The sequence below is a fragment of the Centropristis striata genome, chromosome 19 (assembly GCF_030273125.1).
Source record: "Centropristis striata isolate RG_2023a ecotype Rhode Island chromosome 19, C.striata_1.0, whole genome shotgun sequence".
Classification (NCBI taxonomy): Eukaryota; Metazoa; Chordata; class Actinopteri; order Perciformes; family Serranidae; genus Centropristis; species Centropristis striata.
Genome location: NC_081535.1, coordinates 30,864,157 through 30,887,488, shown reverse-complemented (window position 1 = coordinate 30,887,488; position 23,332 = coordinate 30,864,157). Strand labels below are relative to the sequence as shown.

General features: G+C 38.8%; 1 protein-coding gene across 1 annotated transcript in view; it reads right to left on the bottom strand.

Annotated features, from left to right (window-relative positions):
• The window catches only part of LOC131992302 (transcription factor 7-like 1-B), a 30,745-nt gene extending 17,988 nt beyond the window's left edge, over positions 1-12,757 (bottom strand). The window contains exons 1-4 of the mRNA XM_059357835.1: positions 12,286-12,757; positions 11,874-12,066; positions 11,671-11,740; positions 6,731-6,867 (exon numbers count right to left, since the gene is read on the bottom strand). Coding sequence (XP_059213818.1) covers positions 6,731-6,867; positions 11,671-11,740; positions 11,874-12,044 — 378 coding nt within the window. The 5' untranslated portion in view covers positions 12,045-12,066; positions 12,286-12,757. The remainder of the gene's footprint in view (positions 1-6,730; positions 6,868-11,670; positions 11,741-11,873; positions 12,067-12,285) is intronic.
• Between the last annotated feature and the right edge of the window lie 10,575 nt (positions 12,758-23,332).

The following is a 23,332-nucleotide window of genomic DNA, read 5'->3' as shown; positions in this document are numbered from 1 at the left end:
TGTTCTGTTTGAGGGTCCTTGAACAGATCATTGGTTACAGATGTTTCCATTATATCACAATTTTTAGCTTCCATTTGGTCACTTTTCATTTCTGTTTAATCCCTCTGAACCCCATCAAATATGCACCATCGTCAGAGTTTGAACATTCCGACGGTCCTTGAACAGATCATCAGTTATGAACGTTTCTATTATAAAAAGTGACCAAAACTTGTTTTGTTGTAAAATGTTGATATCTGTGTCCGAATCTCTTTATTCTCCATGTGTCATTAAAAATAAAGCGTTTGCACTAACCAGATCCTGTTAAAAACATTAAATTATGCTCCTCAGAGACACTGTGAAGACATGATTGATTCTGCTGAGACCAACGGTCACGTGACAAATATTCGCTGGAAATCTGTTTACACAGAGCAGAGAGGAGAGGACAGGAGAGGCTGTTTACACAGAGCAGAGAGGAGAGGACAGGAGAGGCTGTTTACACAGAGCAGAGAGGAGAGGACAGGAGAGGCTGTTTACACAGAGCAGAGAGGAGAGGACAGGAGATGCTGCAAACATGACAATACTTCAATATGTGGAGAGAACTGTTTTTTTTTCACAACATTTGTGACACTTGTGGGCACTTTGAAAAGTGTTTATATATAAATTCAGCTTTATTTCAACTTGTGTTTTTCTTTTTCTGATTTCTGTCATTCTAACTGTTATTCTGCACAAAGACGTGTTTGTTGTTCTGATTGTGCTGATTCCACAGAGATGCAGGGTTTAGAGATTCATAGAGATTTTATACATTTCAATTAAACACAAGGCCGCAGAGAAAAAGAAGAACAAAAAACTACCTTGTTAGGGTTAATTATATGTGTGTTATTCTGCACTATAAACAGTGTAAAGTTCGCCCTACTTCTTGCCATGATTGTGCTGCTTCCACAGACCATTGACCTGGGACCTTTATATTTTTTTAGATAGGCCCAAAACTAGGTCTAAATGAAAGCTAGCATTGTACACTTTACAATGATACCAAACATGCCCTCATAACATATGAGTAAAGATCTTAAAATGAGCACAAAACAGGATATGCCCCCTGCATTTAGAGGCCTATTTATTGCGGGGGGTGTATAACTGTTTGTGCTGATAACTGTCATAAAGCTACCACTTTGGATGGGCTATCATACCAAAATATCATCTATGGACATGTACCTTTTCAAAAAACATTACTAGATTTTGCCACCTTGAGTGGTACCAAAAAGTCAAATTTTGGCCCATGGACTAAGAGTTGCAGGATTAATACACAGGCCACAGTGAGTAAAAGGTGACGGGAGTAACAAAAAAAAAAAAAAAAAAGTGGTCGGGGTTCGGAGGGTTAAACAGGCACCAAAACAGGAATGAGGAACATGCAGCGCGTGCATGGCAGCTCTGGCGGCCCAGTGAGCGCGTAGAGGAAGAGGTGAGCAGCAGGTGGGGGAGGCGTCAGACAGGTTGTCTACATGCTGGCTCCTGCTTCCTGCCTGAGCATATGAGTACAGTAAACAGCCTGTATTATGGTTCAGGTAGCGTCCAACTAGCGACAGCTTGTTTACCTTGACTCTCCGTCAGACTGGCAGGCGCATCTCCTCCTCGTCAGTCTCTCATAAACACACATATCGCTCTCGGCGAGGGGGCCGAAAAGTACACAGAGTCTCCATTGTGTGAGCAGAAATGTGAGGGAGAGCCGAGCAGAGGAGGAGGAGGAGGAGGAGGAGGAGTAACTGTGTTGTCTTGAGGCAGTAAGAGTAGGCCTGTCACAATAATCACTATATCCACCTATTGTTCAATATATAAAACTGGACACGATAGTTTTTTTTTCTGCACTCAATATGTTGTTGATTACATGCGTGACTTTTTGTGCTTTTTTGTGTTTAAAGTAAAGCTGGAAATGTTTGACAGGCAGCACGATTTCCCGAAAAAACAATTATATTTCCCAAGCAGCCACTCCAGCTGTTTCTATGTTATTTTAATAAGAAAATAATATAATACATAATCATTATCTCAGTGTAATGTTTTGTTAACAGAGCCTGAAAGTCTTTTATTTGGTTTTTATTTGTTTTGGTTGTAGTTTATTTAGGTTTTATTTATCTGGGATATTTTAGTATTTCTTTTCCACAATTCAATAATTGCTGTTGAAAAGCATGTATATGGATTATTATGCTCTAATCTCATTATATCGGTGGCATAAAAATGGTCCTAAACGACATCAACGATACTATCATTTATCCTGAAAAAAAAAATATTGTCCTAAAAAATGTGTTATGGTGACAGGCCTAAGGAGGAGGAAGAACTGTGTTGTCTTGAGGCAGTGGAAACGTGTGTGTGTGTGTGTGTGTGTGTGTGTGTGTGTGTGTCCGGAGAAGCCACAGGCAGCGTTGGGTATAATGAGATGTAACGACCCCCCTGTGGAGCTGTGCATTAGGACCATTCAGACTCTGCTAATGACAACAATGGGCCGCTAACAGAGGGGGAGGGCGCTACAGGGCTGAGGAATGCAGGTGTTTGTGTGAGTGGGCTCGGCTGTGTGTTTAGCCCACATGTGCGTCTGGGCTAAAATTACACCATTTATCAAAGCCAGAAACTGTACAAACAGAAATTTTTGCTGGGCTTTCATATTTCCAGCAGTCCTTAAACACATCGTATAAGAAAAGCTTAAAATAGTGACATTTCATCAAAATATTCATTTTATTCTATTCCAAAAATCAAACATTTATGATTTTATTTATAATTTATATATATAGAATTTTTTTTTTGATATTTTTCTGGTATTTTTTGGGGAATTTTGTGTCTTCTTTTAGTCATTTTTACATCTTCTACCAAAGAAACTGAGCAGCGACTCCTTGGAGTCTTTTTGTCCAACCGAACCCTGAACAAGACAATTTTAAATGAAAACATTTTAAAAAACGTTTATGATAGGGAGAAGCTGTGAAAATGTGCATTATCATAAAAATTTGAGCTTTCCGACGGTCCTTGAATGGATCATAGGTTGTAAATTTTCTAGAAAAAATAACTAATTCTCCACAGTTAGAGCAAAAGGTTTGAGCTTTTAAATGTGTAATATTTCACGTCTGTCTGCTGCAGAGGCTGATAAATAAATGATTTAGGAACCTTTCTGTGCAGTTCCTCAGGTTTTGGGAGGGTTTTAGAGGCAGACTGAGGTGTTTAAATGGGTTAAAGGAGGAACCTGAACTGTGATTTTAAGCGCTTTCCTGTGGGGTTTAATCTAATATCATAGAAAAATAGGCTTGGAACTTTTAAATTAACACAAAAAACAGTATTCTGAGCTAATTCTGAGCCAGGGCTGAGGAATGCAGGTGTTTGTGTGAGTGGGCTCGGCTGTGTGTTTAGCCTACATGTGCGTCTGGGCTAAATCCACAGAGGACAGACTTTCAAAACAAACCATAGGAGGAAAAAGAAATCACAAACTTGTGTCACTGCGGGGCAACCAGAGCGCCAGAAACATTAAAAAACTCCATTGCTACATTTACTACCCTCTCGTGACCCTTGTGGCCAAAAAAGGCCACGCACACAACAACTGCTATTAAATCACAATACATTGATTTTTTTTTTTTTTTCATAAATCTCTTAAACAACTTCAGCCTTGTTCAAAACTACCAAACATTCAATCATTTTCAGAATTTTAACCCTTAACCCTAATATGCCAGTTTATATATCTGAATTCTTCCATAATTTCTCCAAAACCCCCCACAAAAGATGAACTATTTTCCATAAATAGCAGGGAGCTAGGATTTTGGTGGATTTTAGAGTCTTGGATATGTCAAAGATTAGCAGAAAAATTGATTTGATTGCATAAGTATTTTTTATGTAGTGCCAGATACTCCCTCTGGTGACCCTCGTGGCCAAAAAAGGCCATGCACACTAAAACTGCTATTAAATCACAATATCTCGCCACTCGTCATAACTTCACGCTGAATCGTTCGCCGCCACTGCAACTCTCAACTCAGATAGTAATGAAACTCAGCTCCAGAAAACGTTGGGTCAAAAAAAAAAAAAAAATGCAATAACATAATTGATTTAGTAACGACTATTAAATTTGTCTGCAACTATATTTTGTCATGGATTTTTGTCGACTACTTGTCAGTGTAAACTCCCCCCTTCTTATGTTGGTTAGTGCATGCTTTATTTAGACAAAAATCTGTTGTTTCAACTGCACATAAAGACCACACCACTCAGGAAACTGCTCAAACAGCCTCATCACAACCTTGTGCTTCAGGTCATGCCCTCTGCAAAAATATTTGACTTAAAATAAATTCCTCACTGTGCCAACGAGGCAATTTTTAGATTAGTGGCCCTGAGTGTTACTGTATTAAAGCATCAGCCGGGATCCCTCTAATCCACGCTGAGCTTCCAGAAAGCTTTAGGGGCTGGAGAAATTGGGCAACACAGCGTCAGTCGTGCAGCTGAAGCAGCTAATCTGCAGCAGCAGCCATGATGAGAGCTCATTCCTGCTGCAGGCAAGCAGACTGTGTCCAGGCCTGTCTAACCCTGAACCATCACAAACCACCTTATCACAACAGGCTGCTGGCTTCTGTCTCACTCTCTCACTCACACACACACACACACACACACACCTAATCAAATGCAAGTGCACAAAGCTTGCAGGACAAAGGGGAGTCAGTGGTATCCAAGTCTCAATTAGCAAAACAATATTCCCATAATGTGAAGCAGCCAAAACCTGTTGCGGTGTGCTGCTGGGCGACTCGGGGTTTTAGTCTGTGAACGAGGTAATTTACATGACATCAGCATCTCATAAAGTTCTCCTGCAGCCACAGGAGCCCAGCTGCACAGGACGAACTCTGCACAGACCAAAGACCAAACTCTGTCCTCTTGTGTCGACTCAGCTGAGCTCAATAAATGTAAAAAACACTAAAAAATGAGTCTGAAATAAGGCTACATATCACCAAATGTACCAATATAACGCAAGTCACTTTTGAATTCCTTGGATTTCTCAGATCTTGGACTTATTATCTGATTAACGTACTTAAAGGTTGATTCAGCCCTCAGTAAAAAGCAGTGAGGTAATGTCAGCTGTGTTACGTTTGGAAATTTACATCCAAAAGTCACAAAGTCACATAATACACCAAAAAAATAAACCACTGCAAGAGACTTTGGCCAACCATAAACCCGCCAATGAGCCACAGAACACGTTGCAAACCCTTAATATATTAGTCAAATACAGCAGAAGTCAGAGGAAAGAGAATATGTACCAAAATAATACAGGTCTCGTTTCAACGACTTTGATTTCTCAGATTTTAGACTTATTATCTCATTCATTTGCTTAAAGCTCGACTCAGCGGTTAGTAAAAAGCTAATAAAAAAGATAATGTTAGCTGTGTTAAATTTGGAAATTTACATCCAAAAGTTACACAACAAACCAAAAAACATAACTGATCAAATCAGAAAAACCGGTGTCCTGTGAGCTAAAATTACTATTTTTGTCAATGGAGTCTGGTGGCTTTAAAGAGAGCACACAGTCAGGGTGAAGCCGTGAAAATATTTTAAATGTAGCTGAACAAGATAATTGAAAAAGACTTTTTGTTCAGCGGCAGATGTGAACTTGGAAGATGTTCTTCACCAACATCAGACAGAGAAAAGAAGTTACTCAAACTATCAGACAGATATGACATCACATATTCTTTTTTCAAAGGATAGATGGTCAGATCAACAGATCTTCCACATCGGAGAAGCAAAGAGAGCTGTTTGTTGTTGTTTTTTACTTTATACGCACAGTTTATCACCAGATCTCGCGGTCTCCCGCACGTTTAGTATTATCGCGTGTTCTCGTTATCTCTCGTGTATACGGCTGGCTCGCTACGCTGCCGTTACGTGACGCCAGGCAGAGGACGCAGCAAAACCGCGGCGCAGCTGTTCTGCACCCGGTGGAAATCCCCAGTAAGGGTAAAAAATGACCCATCTCCACTAAACCTTTTAAATAAAGCAGCTTGATGGAATTTCAAAACCCAAATCATTTTTGCATGAAGAAACAACCGGTCACTCATCAAAAACTTTGTGAATATCGAGGTTTCCCCTCTTTACAGTGCAGAAAAACTGGATTTTATCAGGGAAATCCACCTGTTTTGATTACAGCACACCTGTCATAATTAGTTTAATGTTTTACTAAAGCAGGGGTTTAGCAAGCATGCATGTGTACGTGCAAGCATGCATGCTTGGTTTTTCAGTTTTTTTCTGGTATGAAAATGATTTTATAGCTGCCGTGTCAAAAACGACCCCTAAATCAAGATTTGTACCCTGTTGGGGTACAGAACAGCTTTCATGGAAATATAACCAAAGGCAATCTTTTACTTTTTCTCATGTTGGGGTCATTCTAGGAAAAGTCAGTGAATTTCAAGTTGAAAAAAGATCATTAACCCATTGAGGCCAAAAAAACCCTTGAAAACCTCTTGGCGATTTTAAAATCAGCCCCTAAAACCTGAAGTTTTTCTGGAAATTCAACAGAAGTGTCAACTTCCTACTAAAAAAATTGATTTTTCAGCCTCTGTAGCAGATAGAAATGAAATTCAAAAAGTATTTGAGAGCTTATACAAATACTACAAAACAACGTTTCCGCTTTCCAGGCTTCAATGGGTTAAGGAGGTTTCCTCTGCTGGCCATTTTTGACCCCTAAGACAACAAAAAGGAGCCAGTATAGTGTGTGTGTGTGTGTGTGTGAGAGAGAGTGTGTGTGGTGACTTACCGTCCTGGCACTTGGTGGTAGGGCTCCATTGGCGAGGTATGGGCTGCAGAGGTTCCCCAGGTCTGGGATCATGAAGAAGGGGTATCCGACGTAGGGAGAGTGCTGGAAGAGACCTCCATCCTGCTGCCTCCTCAGAGCTAAAAACAAGACAACACACAGAGAGATCAGATCAGAACGACTCCGCCTGATAAAACAGTTGGATGAAGACCTCCGTGGGTCTGGATAACATCACCAGCGTTTGTTTTCAGTCAGGTTTTGAGCCTCAGACTTCTAATATTTGCCCGAATCCTGCAGCATAAAACTGGACACACATGTAGGCCTGTCACGATAATTACTATATCGCCTTATCGTTCAATATATAAAATCGCACAATCGTTTTTTCTCGACACAATATATTGACTGTGTTTTTTTGTGTTGTGTTTAAAGTAATGCTGCAAATGTTTGATTGGCAGTATGAATTGCCAAAAAAACTATATTTCCCAAGCAGCAATTCCAGCTGTTGATATGTTATTTTAATAAAAAAATTATATAATACATAAGGTTTATCTAGCTTTATCTTTTTGTTAACAGAGCCTGAAAGTCTATTTTATTTTTTTTGGTTGTAGTTTATTTATTAATGTTTTATTTATCGAGGATATCTTAATATTTCTTTTCCACATTTCAATTCTAATGTTTAATATTCTCGAGATTTAAAAATGAATTGCTGTGGAAAAGGATGTTCTTATTATGCTCTAATATCGTTTTAAAATTAAAACAACATCAATACTATCGTTTATCATGATAGTTTCTGGGAAAATGTATTGTCCTAAAAAATGTGTTATCCTGACAGGCCTACACACACGTGTTTTGAAACATGCTGGTGTTTCATTATCATTTAATGTTTTGGAAGTCAGACAAGGGCATAAAAATGTTGGGAATTTAGGCTTCTGTTGCATTGACACCGATCGTTTGCTAACCCTCCACACCCTACAACCCAGCAGGTCTGAAAGGCATAAGAAAATTATATAACTACAATATTTATCACAGCTTGAAACCATGAAAACCAAAATAAATTTACAAAAACTGCCAAAATTCCACAGTTTATCAAAGAAAGAAACTGCATTATTATCCTCAGAGATTGAACTCTACCGAAGGTCCTTGAACATACCATCTGTTACAAAAGTTTCTGTTAGAAAACGTGACCAACACAAAGGTTGGTTTAACTGGTAGAAAAGTAAGTAAAGTTTGTCTTTCATATATTTTGAATTAAAGTTATGCGTATTAAAGATAAATTAAAAAAAGGTTTAATTACACCGTTTATCATAAAAAGCCGCTGTAAAAACAGGCTTGAACAGCCCATCATTACGAAAAAGTTTCCCTTATAAGAAGTGCCCAAAACTTTTGTTAAAATGTTGATATTTATTTTGTGACAAATATTCACTGAAAATCTGTTTACACAGAGTAGAGAGGAGAGGACAGGAGAGGCTGTTTACACAGAGCCGAGAGGAGAGGACAGGACAGGAGTGGCTGTTTACACAGAGCCGAGAGGAGAGGACAGGAGAGGCTGTTTACACAGAGCAGAGAGGAGAGGACAGGAGAGGCTGTTTACACAGAGGAAAGGACAGGAGAGGCTGTTTACACAGAGCCGAGAGGAGAGGACAGGAGAGGCTGTTTACACAGAGCAGAGAGGAGAGGACAGGAGAGGCTGTTTACACAGAGCAGAGAGTAGTGGTCAGGAGAGGCTGTTTACACAGAGCCGAGAGGAGAGGACAGGAGAGGCTGTTTACACAGAGCCGAGTGGAGAGGACAGGAGAGGCTGTTTAGACAGAGCCCAGAGGAGAGGACAGGAGAGGCTGTCTACACAGAGCCCAGAGGAGAGGACAGGAGAGGCCGTTTAAACAGAGCAGCGAGGAGAGGACAGGAGAGGCTGTTTACACAGAGCCCAGAGGAGAGGACAGGAGAGGCTGTTTAAACAGAGCCTCGGCTGGAATGGGCCACAGAAATAACCATTTCCAGCAGCCACAGGGAGCCACTGCAGACGGTCTGAAGAGCGTTGTAGTTGCCTAAGACCGGACTAGTGGAACCAGTTCTGCAGTGATGGCGGCTGTTCGGCTGAGTGGGCTTTAACACAAAGCTGCATATGGAGCCAGTTGGGCCGGCCGCAGTAGTTTAAACCTGAACAGACAGCATGAAGACACACGACAGAGAGTCTGCTCTCTGCTTGGTGAAGGACGGGATTCAAGAAGTCTTTAAAAAGTTTTTTAATATATCATAAGACAGAATGACAGCTGGATTACTGAGCCTAACCCTAACCCCGTCCACCGATCTCATGTACACAGCAAGATGCCAACGCGGCGGCGCTAAGACTGTAAACAAACACGGGGAAGAGGGGATGGCTAATGGCTAAGCTAAAACTAATTCCTTATCAGATATCTCTACCCAGCTTTCTCCTCGTCTGTGTACACTGTCTGGTGAGAACAAAAGTCCACTTATAACTGGGTCCTGGACTGAAATATCATGACTTTCTAGGAAACATCATGACTTTCTAAGAACATGTTGGTGTTTCCAATAGCAGCACTGAGTTACAGGCTGAACAAGATTCACTTTATCTCAAATATCTTGTTTATATCATTGTTAAAAGCCATAATTATACACAGAACTGTTGTTACACTGATTATTTTATCTGTAGTCAGAGGATGAAAGTCTCTGGATCTATAATAACGTAGATCCATCTGTTGGACTATCCAATCCACTTAATTTATATAGCCCAATTTTAGCAAACACAAGGTTTCCAAAGTGCTGCACAATAATAAATAGATAACACAATAAAAAAAGAGATGAAGTAAATAATATAATAATAATAAAATAAATAAAATGCACTGCCCACACAAAATAAAATATGCGTGTATACACACAAAAACATAAAATCATCACTCTACGTGGTGTCAAACTAGACTAGAGAGGTTATGAATTATTGTGTTGTTTTGTCTCAGTACTTTTTATTTGGCGATGAGACAAAGAGGAATAAAAGTGACCTGACTGTAACTCATTGGGATTGTTTTTTATATTTATATATACTTTTCTATACATATGTATATCTTTAAATGGTCATTAAATGTAAGTTGAAGTGGAATTCCTATGTGTTCAAATCAAAGTCCGATACACGTGTCTAGTTGTGTTGTACTGATAACAGAGTACACCTGCATGATATGAGGAAAATATGTGATAATACTTTCAATAAATAAACAGATTTTATCATGTAATCAGATCCGTTTGGTGCTAAAATGCAACAAACTACTTGTTGAATTAAAAATATTTAAAGGGCATTATGTAATGCAAAATGTAACAAGATCTGATACACACACTTATGCATGGTTCCTGCAGCTTCAGACAAGTAAGATTTAAGACTTTTAAAGTCTTTTTACAAGCGCCAAAATTGAAGAAAAAAAACACAACCCAACATTGATTACTAGAGGTTGGGACAGTTTTGCCGAAATGATTATTACAACATAAAACACAAGTTTTTTGTCTCGAACTGGAGAAATATTTGGTGTTTAGTGACGCATTTGAAAAAAAAATTGAAATGAATACACAGAGCTTCATATGCATTGTCTTAATTCTTTCAGCCCTGCTGCAAAATCTGTTTAGAAAGCCAATTTTCAATAAATAAATATTTTTAAAAAATAGTTTCACCAATTATTTTGAGGTTTTGCAATGCCACGTCAGCAAAAAAGGTTTCATAAAACCCTACAGCATTTTTAAGACAGATTTAAGATATTTAGATTCTATTTGGACTCATGAATGCAATGCATTTTAAATATTTTTAAGGATCTGGTGGAACCCTGCTCCTAATGGGTCATAACCGATGATAAAGGGTGATTATTTCATATGAATATATTCATTGTTTTTGTTTTGTAAGAAAATCCTGCATGGTGCATGTTTGAGTGTGAGGGTCTAGGGCTCATGCACACACTTTACTTCCTGCATTGTTGTGGATGTTTATGCAACATGTTGCATCTATGAGTCACGTAAAAAAAATACACGTTAATACATCTGCATTGAACATCATGGTACAATTTAAGCTTACCTCGTATACTCTACTATAATCATGTAACTCTTTTATAATCATGTCTTGTACTACTTAATATATAATATAATCATGTTAATATACATTATAATCATGTTAGGATGAATGACTTCATGTTATTATCTGTGAAAATGCTGTAATTGTGTAATAATTGTTTGATTTAAAGTGGACACGAGGAAGAATAGTCTTCATCTCTATGAAGACTAATGGGGATCCAAAGGATACAATAAACAATAAAAAATTGTGCAATAAAAGCTTGTTTATATATAAAAAAATATCATTCTCATTGTACTGCACTTTCAAAATAAAAATAAAAGTAATTGTCAGTGTCGTACAAAGAATAATTGTTATTGTTGGTAAGTCTCATTGCTTCAATCAATGTATTTGTATCTTCCAAATATACTTAAATGAGATTTATAAATAAGCTAAAATAAAGGTTTTCAATGCTTAAATATCATATTTGCCACTGCTCCCATTTGAAAGTGTGTTTACATTTAGTCATTTAGCAGATGCATTTATCCAAAGCGACTTACAGAAAAAGGGAAACAATCAATGTATAGTGCGATTACAGAAGCAAAAAGTGCTAGTGACGAAGGAGAGCTGGGTCTTCAGGAGGTTTTTTTTTTCAAGAGGGACATGTTGCATCGGTTATATGAAAATATTCACTGTTTTGTTTTGTACAAAAATCCTGCATGGTGCATGTTTAAGCTTGAGGGTCTGGGGCTCATGTACACAGTTGGAGGATTGGTGGATGCTTATGCAGCAGTTAAAGCCCAACATGTTGCTTCTGTGAGTCACGTAAAAAAAAAAACTCTGCTACTTCCATGTTTTGTTTTTATAAAGCGCTACCCCCATATGAAAGTGTGTTTATTACCTTCCTGAAACAGATGACTGTGTCTGGCCCTGCTCTCCAGCTCTGGGTTGGTCTTGGGGCGTCTGTCTGCCTGCACACACACACACACACACACACACACACACACACACAGAAACGTAAACAAAGCATTGTGGATGTTGCAGAAAATACACAAACAAGCTCAACTCTGGTTTCTCCTGATTGAGAGAAAAAGTTGAACTCACCTCCGAGTCTGAGCTGGACTCGGACTCGTTGACCAGGGAGGACTTGACGTCGTCCAGGTCCCGTTCAGAGGACACATTCCTCTTCTCCTCCTGCTCCCCTTCGTCTTTAAAGGCGATCAGTTCATCGTTTGCTCCCAGGTCGTCTCCGTCCGCTCCGTTTAGCTGCGGCATGTCTGGACGTTAGCTGCAGCAGCTAACATTAAAGGCTGAGTTGAGTTGGTGGCTAACTTACAGTTTGTTAAAAAAAAACACCTACAAGACTGGAGAAGCTTTAAGAAAACACTCATATAACGTCTGCAATGTGCTGAAGACAACCCACGTGGCGTTAACGTTAAGTTGTTTTGTCCGCTAGCGATAAAAAACTACAAAAACAGGCTTAAAAAACGAGCTAACGAGCTAGCTAGGAAGCTACCTGCGGCGTTCACTGACGCGTCAGTTTCTGGCGTCGAATTCCTGAGGTGTGGAAGAAGTCCTCCTCCAGCCAGAAAACAGTCCATAAACAGCAAAGTAGTGGCAGGAAAGGCTCCAAACTGTTAAAATATGATGGTAAAAACCACTCATAACCGTGTGAGGAGCGCTGACATGATGGAAACACAGCGTCCGCACCGAGAGAAAAGTTTTAGTGCAGCGACTCCAGAAAAAGTAGAGGCCTGATTTGATTTAATCCCAACATCGTTAGTCCACCTTAAAACACGCATAATTCCCGCTAAATGCGCCTTTAACACAACCGTTTCCTCATTTTTAGGAAATGTTCGCCGGTTCTGGAGGTTTTCGTGGCCGAGCCGTGGGAAACACTCGGTGCTTCTCGAGTGGAGTGGAAGGAAAAGAGTGCGCGGCTGCCGGAGCTCCGCGGAGGGGGATACGAGCCGAAACAGACCCTGGATCTGTTTCAGCACGGCGCGCTCCCGCTGCAGCAACAGGCACGAGCGAGAGGGCTGAACTGATCCTGGATCAGGAACAACAGGTTGGTCCCGTCTGGAGAGGCGGAGGAGGCACAAAGAGGAGGGAGAAGGAGTTGAGGTGGACAAAAAGGGACACTTTGGACCTTAAAGGAGCAGTTGGACACTTTTCTGACCTCATGACCCGAGAAGGGACATGCCAAAAAAGTAGCAGATTTATGAGATTAAAGGGGCAAATGTACAAGATAAAAGTAGCAGGTTTATGGGATTTAAAGAAAAAAAAGCAAGAAAAAAAGTAGATGTTTTATGATCTTAAAAGTGGCAAATCTACAAGAAGAAGATTAGAAGTGGAAAATCCAACGGAAAAAAATGGCAGATTTATGAGATTAAAAGTGGAAAAGTAACAGATTTATGAGATTTATGTGGCAAATCTGCAAGAAGAAAGTAGCAGATCTATGAGATTAAAAGTGGCAAATATACGTGAAAAAAGTATTAGATTTACGAGATTTATGTGGCAATTATTCAAGAAAAAAGTAGCAGATTTATGAGATTAATGTGGCAAATCTACGAAAAAAATGTAGCAGATTTATGAGACAAAAAGTGGAAAAGTAACAGATTTATGAGATTTATGTGGCAAATCTGCGAGAAAAAAGTAGCAGATTTATGAGATTCATGTGGCAAATCTGTGAGAAAAAAGTAGCAGATTTATGAGATTCATGTGGCAAATCTGCGAGAAAAAAGTAGCAGATTTATGAGATTAAAGTGGAAAAGTAGCAGATTTATGACATTAAAGTGGCAAATCTATGAGAAAAATGTAGTAGATTAATGAGATTAAAAGTGGCAAATCTACGACAAAAAAGTAGCAGATTTATGAGATTAAAGTGGCAAATCTGCCCGAAAAAAAGGATCAGATTTATGAGGTTAAAAGTGGAAAGGTAGCCGATCTACGAGATTAAAAGTGGCAAATCTCGGAGAAAAAAGTAGCAGAGTTACGAGATTTATGTGGCAAATCTTCGAGAAAAATGTAGCAGATTTATGAGACTAAAAGTGGCAAATCTAGGAGAAAAAAAGTAGCAGATTTATGAGATTTAAAGTGGCAAATCTAGGAGAAAAAAAGTAAATGTCAGTTTTACTGCTACAAATTGCAGTTGTTGGATTGTAAAAAGTACGTTATCTTTCTCTGTGAAGTCGTGCAGTAGAAGTAAGTCGACTTCTTTCAGTTACCTCCTATAACTGAAGCTCGTGTTGCAGCTTGAGGCCGCTGTGTCCGTGTGGTTCTGATGTCTGAGCTGTAGGTCAGTCACAGGTCAAAGCCACGACCAGCTGCAGGGAGAACATGTGTTCAGTCCATCAGCACACCATCAACACGCATGAACCAAAACTCAAAAAACAACAGTGGCAAAAAAATGTGGCAAATTTATGAGAAAAAAGTAGCAGATTTATGAGATCTAAGTGGCAAATCTGCAAGACAAAAAGTAGCAGATTCAAGATTAAAAGTGACTAATCTACGAGAAAAAAGTCACAGATCGGATTTATGAGATTTAAAGTGGCAAATCTAAGAGAAAAAAGTAGCAGATTTATGAGATTAAAATTGACAAATCTTTGAGAAAAAAGTAGCAGATTTAGGAGATTCAAATCGACAAATCTGCGAGAAAAAGTAGCAGATTTATGGGATTTGTGTCGAGATTTAACATAAAAACATGATTTTAAAAAATGTATATTAAGTAGTTAAAATGAGCTCTACCTGCAGAATATTAAAATGCTGCTTCATGCATAAATGCATCAATAATAATAATCTAATAATATCTTTGGAATATATAAAACATCTGTGGGGGGCCAATTCTGAAGAAAAAGTACTTTTTTGATACTTTTGTACTTTTACTTCAGTACCTTTTGAATGCAGGACTTTTACTTGTAGTGGAGTAATTTCACAGTGAGGTATTAGTACTTTTACTGTTATAAAGTAATTTGATTACTTCTTCCACCACTGTTTTATATTATAATAAACATGTTGATGAGGGATAAAACTGTGAAAATGAGACCAAAATTGTCCAAAAAAATGGAGTAAATTACTTCTAAATGTTTATATATTAAAACACAACAGTATTTAAAGTAGTTGCAGTAAAAAAATAAATAAATCTTCCTATAAAACTTCTTCCTATAAAACATACTGCAGAACAAGAACTTTTACTTTTGATACTTTAAGTACATTTTGATCCTCTTGTACTTAGTTTTAGCACTAGTTTTGCATGCAGGACTTTTACTTGTAGTGGAGTAGTTTCACAGTGTGGTATTAGTACTTTTACTTTACTGCAGTAAAGTAATCTGATTACTTCTTTTCCGAGCTGTGGAGGAGCAGCCGTCGAGCCTTTGTGCTCTCTGAAAGTGTTCTTTGTGCTGCGAGGTGAAAAAGTGATGGAGGGAGAGAACGAGAACATCTGGAGGGAGGAGACGCCCAGCGCTCCGGTTTCATTTCACCGTTCTGAGCAGGAAGACACAGCTGACTCCTGTTACTGCTGAGGAATCCATCACATTCCTGACACACACACACACACACACACACACATACACACAGCAGCTGTGTGTATCAGCAGGAGGGATTACTAAGGTTCAGTGTTTGGCTCCGGGCCAGACTGTAAAGATCCTCCTCCTCCTTCCCTCCTCTCTCTCCTCCTCCTCCTCCTCCTTTTCCTCCTCCTTCTCTCTCTCCTCCTCCTCCTCCTCCTTCCCTCCTCTCTCTCCTCTCTCTCCTCCTCCTCCTCCTTTTCCTCCTCCTCCTCTCTCTCCTCTTCCTCCTCCTCCACTTCTTCTTCCTCCTCTCTCTCTATTTCTTTCTCTCTCCTCCTCCTCTTCCTCCTCTCTCCTCCACCTCCTCCTCCTCCTCCTCTTCCTCCTCTTCCTCTTCTTCCTAATCCTCTTCTTCTTCTCCTCTCTCCTTCTCTTTCTTTCTCTCTCCTCCTCCTCCTCTCTCTCCTCCTCCTCTTCCTCCTCCTCCTCTTCTTCCTCCTCCTCTTCTTCTTCTCCCTCGCTCTCTCTCTCTTTCTTTCTCTCTCCTCCTCCTCTCTCTCCTCCTCCTCTTCCTACTCCTCCTCTCTCTCCTCTTCCTCCTCTTCTTCCTCTTCTTCCTCCTCCTCTTCCTCCTCCTCTTCTTCTTCTCCCCCGCTCTCTCTTTCTTTCTTTCTTTCTTTCTTTCTCTCTCCTCCTCCTTTTCCTACTCCTCTCTCTCCTCTTCCTCCTCTTCTTCCTCTTCTTCCTCCTCCTCTTCTTCTTCCTCCTCCTCTTCCTTCTCCTCCTCTTCTTCCTCCTCTCTCTCCTCCTCTTCCTCCTCTTCTTTATCTTCCTCCTCCTCATATTCTTCTTCTTCTTCTTCTTCTTCTTCTTCTTCCTCTTCTTTTTCCTACTCTCTCTCTCTCTCTCTCTCTCTCTCTCTCTCTCTTTCTCTCTCTCTCTCTTTCTCTCTCTCTCTCCTCCTCCTCCTCCTCTCTCTCCTCCTCCTCCTCCTGGTCCTGACATTCTTCCTCCCCCCTGAGGCTGGAAACATGACAATACTTCAATATGTGGAGAAAACTGGTTTTACATCATTTGTGATAGTTGTGGGTACTTTTGGGGGTACAATTTTTAAAAATTCATTTATCAGAGATATTTAAAAAACATCAGATTTCTGTCATTCTTACTGTGTTATTCTGCACTAAGACATGTTTGAGTTGTCCCAAACTGTGTTTTTACTCATTTGAAAATGAGCGGAATGTAAACATGAAGTCTTGAAGACAAAGTTGAAGAAAAACTGTGGAGACAACAAACACAAAGACACAGAGGGAGGTTTACGAGGCAGCGGATCCTAATTATCACCAGGCTGCTCTCCACAGGGGACACACAGCAGGGTGTGTGTGTGTGTGTGTGTGTGTGTGTTCTCAGGTTGTATCTTTAAGGTGATGAGCGAATGTTAACAGTGTAAATGTGTTAGATTTAAATAAGCCCTAATTAGACAGTTTGTAAAGAGGCGACTTGTTTCACTCTGAGGTCACGCTTCATATTCAGCCTGTCAGATGTTTAATTTTAGAAGTTTCACTAATAAAGGGCGTAGAAACACAGAAGTGAAACAGGTCAAAGATTTGACATTTGCAGTTTGGATACACTGGGAACAAACGTTTCATTCTGCCTTACATTTCACTGGAAAACTTTGACTTTTAATCAAACTATAAACAATTACAGATCACACTCCATAGTGTTTATATGCATTATGAATGTAACTAACTCAGAAAAATGTGCAAAAAGTTTTTATCCTTGGCTGAAGTGGAAAGATGATTATAATAACTCGAAAACTTTCTCTGGGGAAATTCTGAAAGGGCCACAGGGGCTACTGCCGGTGTGTGTACACTATGATGAGATTCTTCAGAGATTTCAAACAATTAATACTAGTAATGTTATATTTCTATATAATATACAAGGAGCACACATACAACAAGCATTCCTCTTCAAGTATTTATTTATACAGCAACCTATGCCCTTTAACCTCAAAATGTATGTGTGTGTGTGTGTGTGTGTGTGTGTGTAAGTAACGAAAATCGCATAAAGTTACCTGTGTGTGTGTGTGTGTGTGTGTGTTTGAAGCATGTGTATCTAGAGGAGTGTGCGCGCTTACGCGCATGTGTGTGTGTGTGTGTGTGTAGCGAAAATCGCATAAAGTTACCTGTGTGTGTGTGTGTGTGTAATTAAAATCGCATGAAGTTACCTGTGTGTGTGTGTGTGTGTAATTAAAATCACACAAAGTTACCTGTGTGTGTGTGTGTGTGTGTGTGTGTGTGTGTGTTTGAAGCATGTGTATCTAGAGGAGTGTGCACGCTTACGCGCGTGTGTGTGTGTGTGTGTAACGAAAATCGCATAAAGTTACCTGTGTGTGTGTGTGTGTGTGTGTGTAATTAAAATCGCATGAAGTTACCTGTGTGTGTGTGTGTGTGTGTTTGAAGCATGTGTATATAGAGGAGTGTGCGCGCTTACGCGCATGTGTGTGTATGTGTATCTGTAACTGTAATCACAGCAAAGATCAAAAGCAATCAGAGCAAAGATCAAAGGTAATCAGAGCAGAGCAATCAACAGAACTAGAAAATTTACTTTGGTGAAATTCTGAAAGGGCCACGGGGGCTACTGCCGGTGTGTGTACACTATGATGAGATCCTTCAGAGATTTCAAACATTTAATACCAGTAATGTTATAATACTATATAATATACAAGGAACACACCTACAACAAGCATTCCTCTTCAAGTATTTATTTAAACAGCAACCTATGCCCTTTAACCTCAAAATGTGTGTGTGTGTGTGTGTCTGTGTGTGTGTGTGTGTGTTTGAAGCATGTTTATCTGGAGGAGTGTGCAGGCTTACGTGCATGTTTGTGTGCCTGTATCTGTAACTGTAATCAGAGCAAAGATCAAAGCAAACAGAGCAGAGCAATCAACAGAACTAACTGCCACCTGAATGTTCCGGCACAGTGACAGCAGCCAGAGGTGGACAGACTGGAATTTCTGGCTTCGAACAGAAAGCATTTTTGGCAAAACCATAATACCTATCATTGATCCGACTTCACTTTGAACGTCCTGAGTTCTTCCTCAACAGCTACATATGTTTGTTTTTTTAAGAAAAATGAAAAAATAGCTTTGTTAGAGATCTAAAAAAAACTGTTACTTTTTCAGAAATCTTCCTGCGTTTTTAATATGGGAGCCAATGAGGCTGTTGGTGCGTGTTGGTGGAGCATCTGTGCTCCCTACGCCCAAACTATAATTCTTACAGCTTTACCAGAGGATTGTGAGTGAGAAGACAAAATTTCCTACGTTTCTATGTATAAATTATTTCTGTAGAGTGGAATTTGTGGCCTGGAGCGCAGTTTTCAAGAAAAGACAAAGGTGTCTATGGAAATGTACCATTAAAAAAATCATTTATACACACAAAAACAGCAGAAAAAAAGAATAAATAATAAAACTACAAAACAGTCTATTTACATTTAAATTAATAATAGTAGTTCATAGTTTTCATTGTAGGAAGAAAATTCACATTTTAAAATGGTCTAGAAACATAAATGTCACACTGTGAAAGCTCCTATGATTTCACTTTTAACTGGCTTTTCCCAGCTTGTCTACATATCATATATAAATAAAGTTATTACTGTAAATAAAACATCCGTATTGTCAATAAATAGATGGACTCCAGAGGGTTAACTTCTGTGCGTCACCATCGTAACTTTGTCACATTGGCTATGTAACTACTTTACTAACATGCATTTATTTGACTTTTTTAGCATTGTTTTACAATGCAAAACTGTAGACCATTTTGCCAGAACATTAGAGAAGAAGTAACAAAACTGAGACCTTTTCACACCAGTGACTGTTACGTTTACGTATGATGGTATCAACACTACTACTTTCTGCTTCTTCCGGTCACAGCTGCTTCATCTTTTTCTTTTTCTTTTTTTTTTCCTTTTACATTTTGAGCCACTAAACTTCTGTGAATCATGTTTTTAGGTTACTATGTCACATCAGCTATGTAACTACTTTACTTATGTGCATTTTTTTGACTTTTTTTGCCCTTTCCATAGAGAAGTAAGGACAAAACTGAAACCTTTTCACATCAGCGACTGTTATGTTTTCATATGAGAATATCGACACCTAGTTTTGTTCTTTCTGGTGAATTTATGCACCAATTTGTGTCTTTTCTGCAGCAAATTATGGTAAAAATGTGACAGTACATCCTGCTTCTACCAGTCACAGATGAGCCACATTTTGAGCCACTTAACTTCAGTGCGTCACGTTTTTACGTCACAAACAACACAATTCTGTCATATGTTTTATAAGGTGAAAACATGGACTTGTTTACCCCTTTCCTTAGAGAAGTAGCAACAAAACTGAGACCTTTTTACACCAGCAATGGTTACGTTTACGTATGAGGATATCGACACTTAATTTTGTGCATTCTGGTGAAAGCACCAATTTGTGTCTTTTCTGCAGCAAATTATGGTTAAAATGTGACAGTACTTTCTGGTAAAACCACTCAGCTGCTTCATCTTTTTTCCATTTTGTTGTAGATTATGAATGTCACAGTACAGTTTCCACTCTGCCCCCTACCTGACCGGAGGCACTGCTGCTCCTATGAGTCAAGTTGTTGTCGAATCAAGTCGAATCAGTCGTTCTAGCAGTTTTTCAAAATAAAAGTCCTCTGCTACTTTAATGTTTTTACTTGCACAAACACGTTATGTTGTATTTTTCTCTGCAGAAGTCACTAAAAGCTCTGAATGGCAACAGAAACATGTCAGAGTGGAGCTTCTCTGCAGGAGGGGTGACGAAACATAGCTGCAGGGCTGAGGGAGGAGAACAATTGGGTGGCTTGTGTGTGTGTGTGTGTGTGTGGGTGGGTGTCTGTCTGTCTGTCTCTGTATGTGTATGTGTGTGTGTGTGGTGTGTGTGTTTTGTGTTAGTGCGTGTTTATACAGCTCAAAGCTCATTACAGAAACAGGGAGGAAATGAGACACTGTAAAAGCCAAACTCTCACTGTTAAAATACACACACACACACACACACACACACACACACACACACTCCCTCGCTCCAGGTGAGACTGCACTTCATTAACACTCTGCAGCTCGATTTTTGGGGAAAGTTTCTGTCTCTCTCTCTCTCTCTCTGTGAGTGTGTGTGTGTGTGTGTGTCTGTCTGTCTCTCTGCACATTTATGGGATTATAAAAAACTTTTTCTGCAGAGGAAAACTGTTTTTATTCTGTGAAACCACAGATTGTTGGTGTGTGTTTTTTCTTTGTACATATTGCAACTTAGAGATAAATATTGTAGTTATGATGAGTAAACTATAGTTAAGGTTTCACTGTTGGTAGTCTTTGTAGTCAAAACTACAAAGGGTTAAGTCATGTTTTCTGTGGAGGACTTTGACTTGAAACAGAGTATTTGTAGTGTGTTTATTAGTACTTTTACTGAAGTAAAGGATCTGAAAACGTCTTCCACTGCGGAAAATCTGCCTGTGATTTAATTCAGAGGTTCATTTGGTTCTAGAAAGTTCATACAGAATTAAATCAAACCATATCAGAGACAGAGAAGAGAAGAGGAGATTTAAAAAAAAGATGTTCATATAGCTGCAGAAATAATTGAGCAATAAACGAAAAACGAGCTGAGACCCTGCAGACGCCTCACACACACACACACACACACACACACACACACACACACACACACACACACACACACACACACACACACACACAGCTGTATCTCCTCTGAAAACCTCCTGCAGCTGAAGAGCAGAAGAGGTGTGATGGAGAATGTTAATGCTACCTGTGACAGGAGCTGATAGAGGGAGGAGGAGGAGAGGACCAGGAAGAGGAGAGGGGGAGGAGGAGGGGGAGGATGAGAGGAGGAGGAGTGAGTTGAGCCTCGGGGGGCAATTTGCTCTTGAGCTTCAGTCCATCAATCACCATTAATTTACTAACAGGATCATCTGCCAACTGTGTGTGTGTGTGTGAGAGAGAGAGTGAGTGCGTGTGTGTGTGTGTGTGTGAGAGAGAGAGAGAGAGAGAGAGCGAGTGTGCGTGTGTGTGTGTGTGTGTGTGTGAGAGAGAGTGTGTTTGTGTATGTGAGTGTGTTTGTTTGTGTGTGTGTGTGTGTGTGTGAGAGTGTGTTTGTGCATGTGTGTGTGTGTGTGTGCGTGCGTGCGTGCGTGCGTGTGTGTGTGTGTGAGTGAGTGAGTGTGTGAGTTTGTGAGTGAGTGTGAGTGCGTGTGTGTGAGTGCGTGTGTGTGTGTGTGTGTGAGTGTGTGTGTAAGGGTTTGTGTCAGTGTGTGTCTGTGTGTTGCGCGTGTGTGTGCAAGTGTGTGTGTGTGTGCGAGTGTGTATGTGTATGTATGTGTGTGTGTGTGTGTGTGTGTGTGTGTGTGTGTGTGTAAGAGAGTGGGAGTGTGTTTATTTTTTCTCAACTTTGTCAGTTTTTTTTAAAATTTGTACTAAATCCACTAAAGGTTTGGATACATTCAGGATTCATTTATATATTTAAACACAAATGTAAGTTTATTTGAGTTTAAAAAGTTCAATATTCTTGTATGAACTGTAGTTTAGAAGCATAAAGTGATGTTAAAGTACCTAAAAATGGAGTTGATTTCTGCAAAATAAAACACAAAATCACACCTTTACTGTCAGTAATGTGGTGACAGCTGCAGAGCTGAGGCTCTAATATCTGCTGTTATTCCTCCCTCTGGTGGTCAGACGTGTGATTGCATGCAGAGTGACCAGGTGTGGGAATAGACCACATGTTCTCCTATTTATGAACCTTTTTATTGTTATTATTAATAAATATTAATAACAAGTAATATTATTTATTATTAATAAATAGTATTAATAATTGATTAATATGAATCATCAATAATATTTACCCTTAACCTTAAGCCTTTTTTAGAAATGTATTTATTTATTCTATTCATATTCATCATTTATATATTCTTTTATTTTTTATTGATTAGCATTAATCCATTTGTGATTTATTGTTAGAATTACCACTTTTTAAAATCAAGATTCATCCATATTTTTTTTGTTTTTATTCTTTTTTATTTGAATTTATCCTTTTATAATACATGTTATTTTTATTAAGATCCTCCAATTTTTCATGAACCTTTTATTATAATTTAAAAATATATATTATTAATGATTGATTAATATGAATTGTAAATATTATTTTAATAATTATTTTGATTAGGAGGAATCCTTTTTAGATATATAGATATATATTTTAATTCAGATGAATCATTTACATATGTTTTTATTTTTTATTTATTTTTTATCCATTCAAAAAATTTAATTTTTGTATTTATTCATTTTCTTGATTAGAATTTCTCATATATATATATATATAATAATATTCTCCCATTGTTTTTGTATTATTTTTTATTAGAATTCCTCCTTTTGTATCAAATGTTTTTTGATTAAGTTTCTCCAATTTTTTTTATTTGTTTAGTTGTTTTTTATATGTATTTCTTTTTTAAATTATTTTAACTTCTCCTTTTATATTATTTTTTATTTGATTCTCCCATTTTTTTCCTTTATTTAATCTTTTATAGTTATTTATTTTCTTGATTAGAACTTCTCCTTATATATATACATACATTTTTTTATTGTTATTAATGAATCTTTTATTTATTTTGTTTTGAGGAACTCTTCTGTCACTGTGCACAACACTAACAAATAATCACACCCTGTTTTCTGTCTCACACACACACAAACACACACACACACACACACGCACACACACACACACACACACACACACACACACACTTTGACACTGACATGCTATTGTCTCAGTGAGGGCTGTGTGTGTGTGTGTGTGTGTGTGTGTGTGTGTGTGTGTGTGTGTGTGTGTGTGATTCCAACAGGAATATTGTGAATCGAAGTGTGTTTTATCCCTCAGAAACAGTTGCTGATTAAAGTGAAGTGTGTGTGTGTGAGTGTGTGTGTGTGTGTGTGTGTGTGTGTCAGAGGTGAGCAGCTTCTGTAAGAATGCAGCTCGTCAGGTTTTCA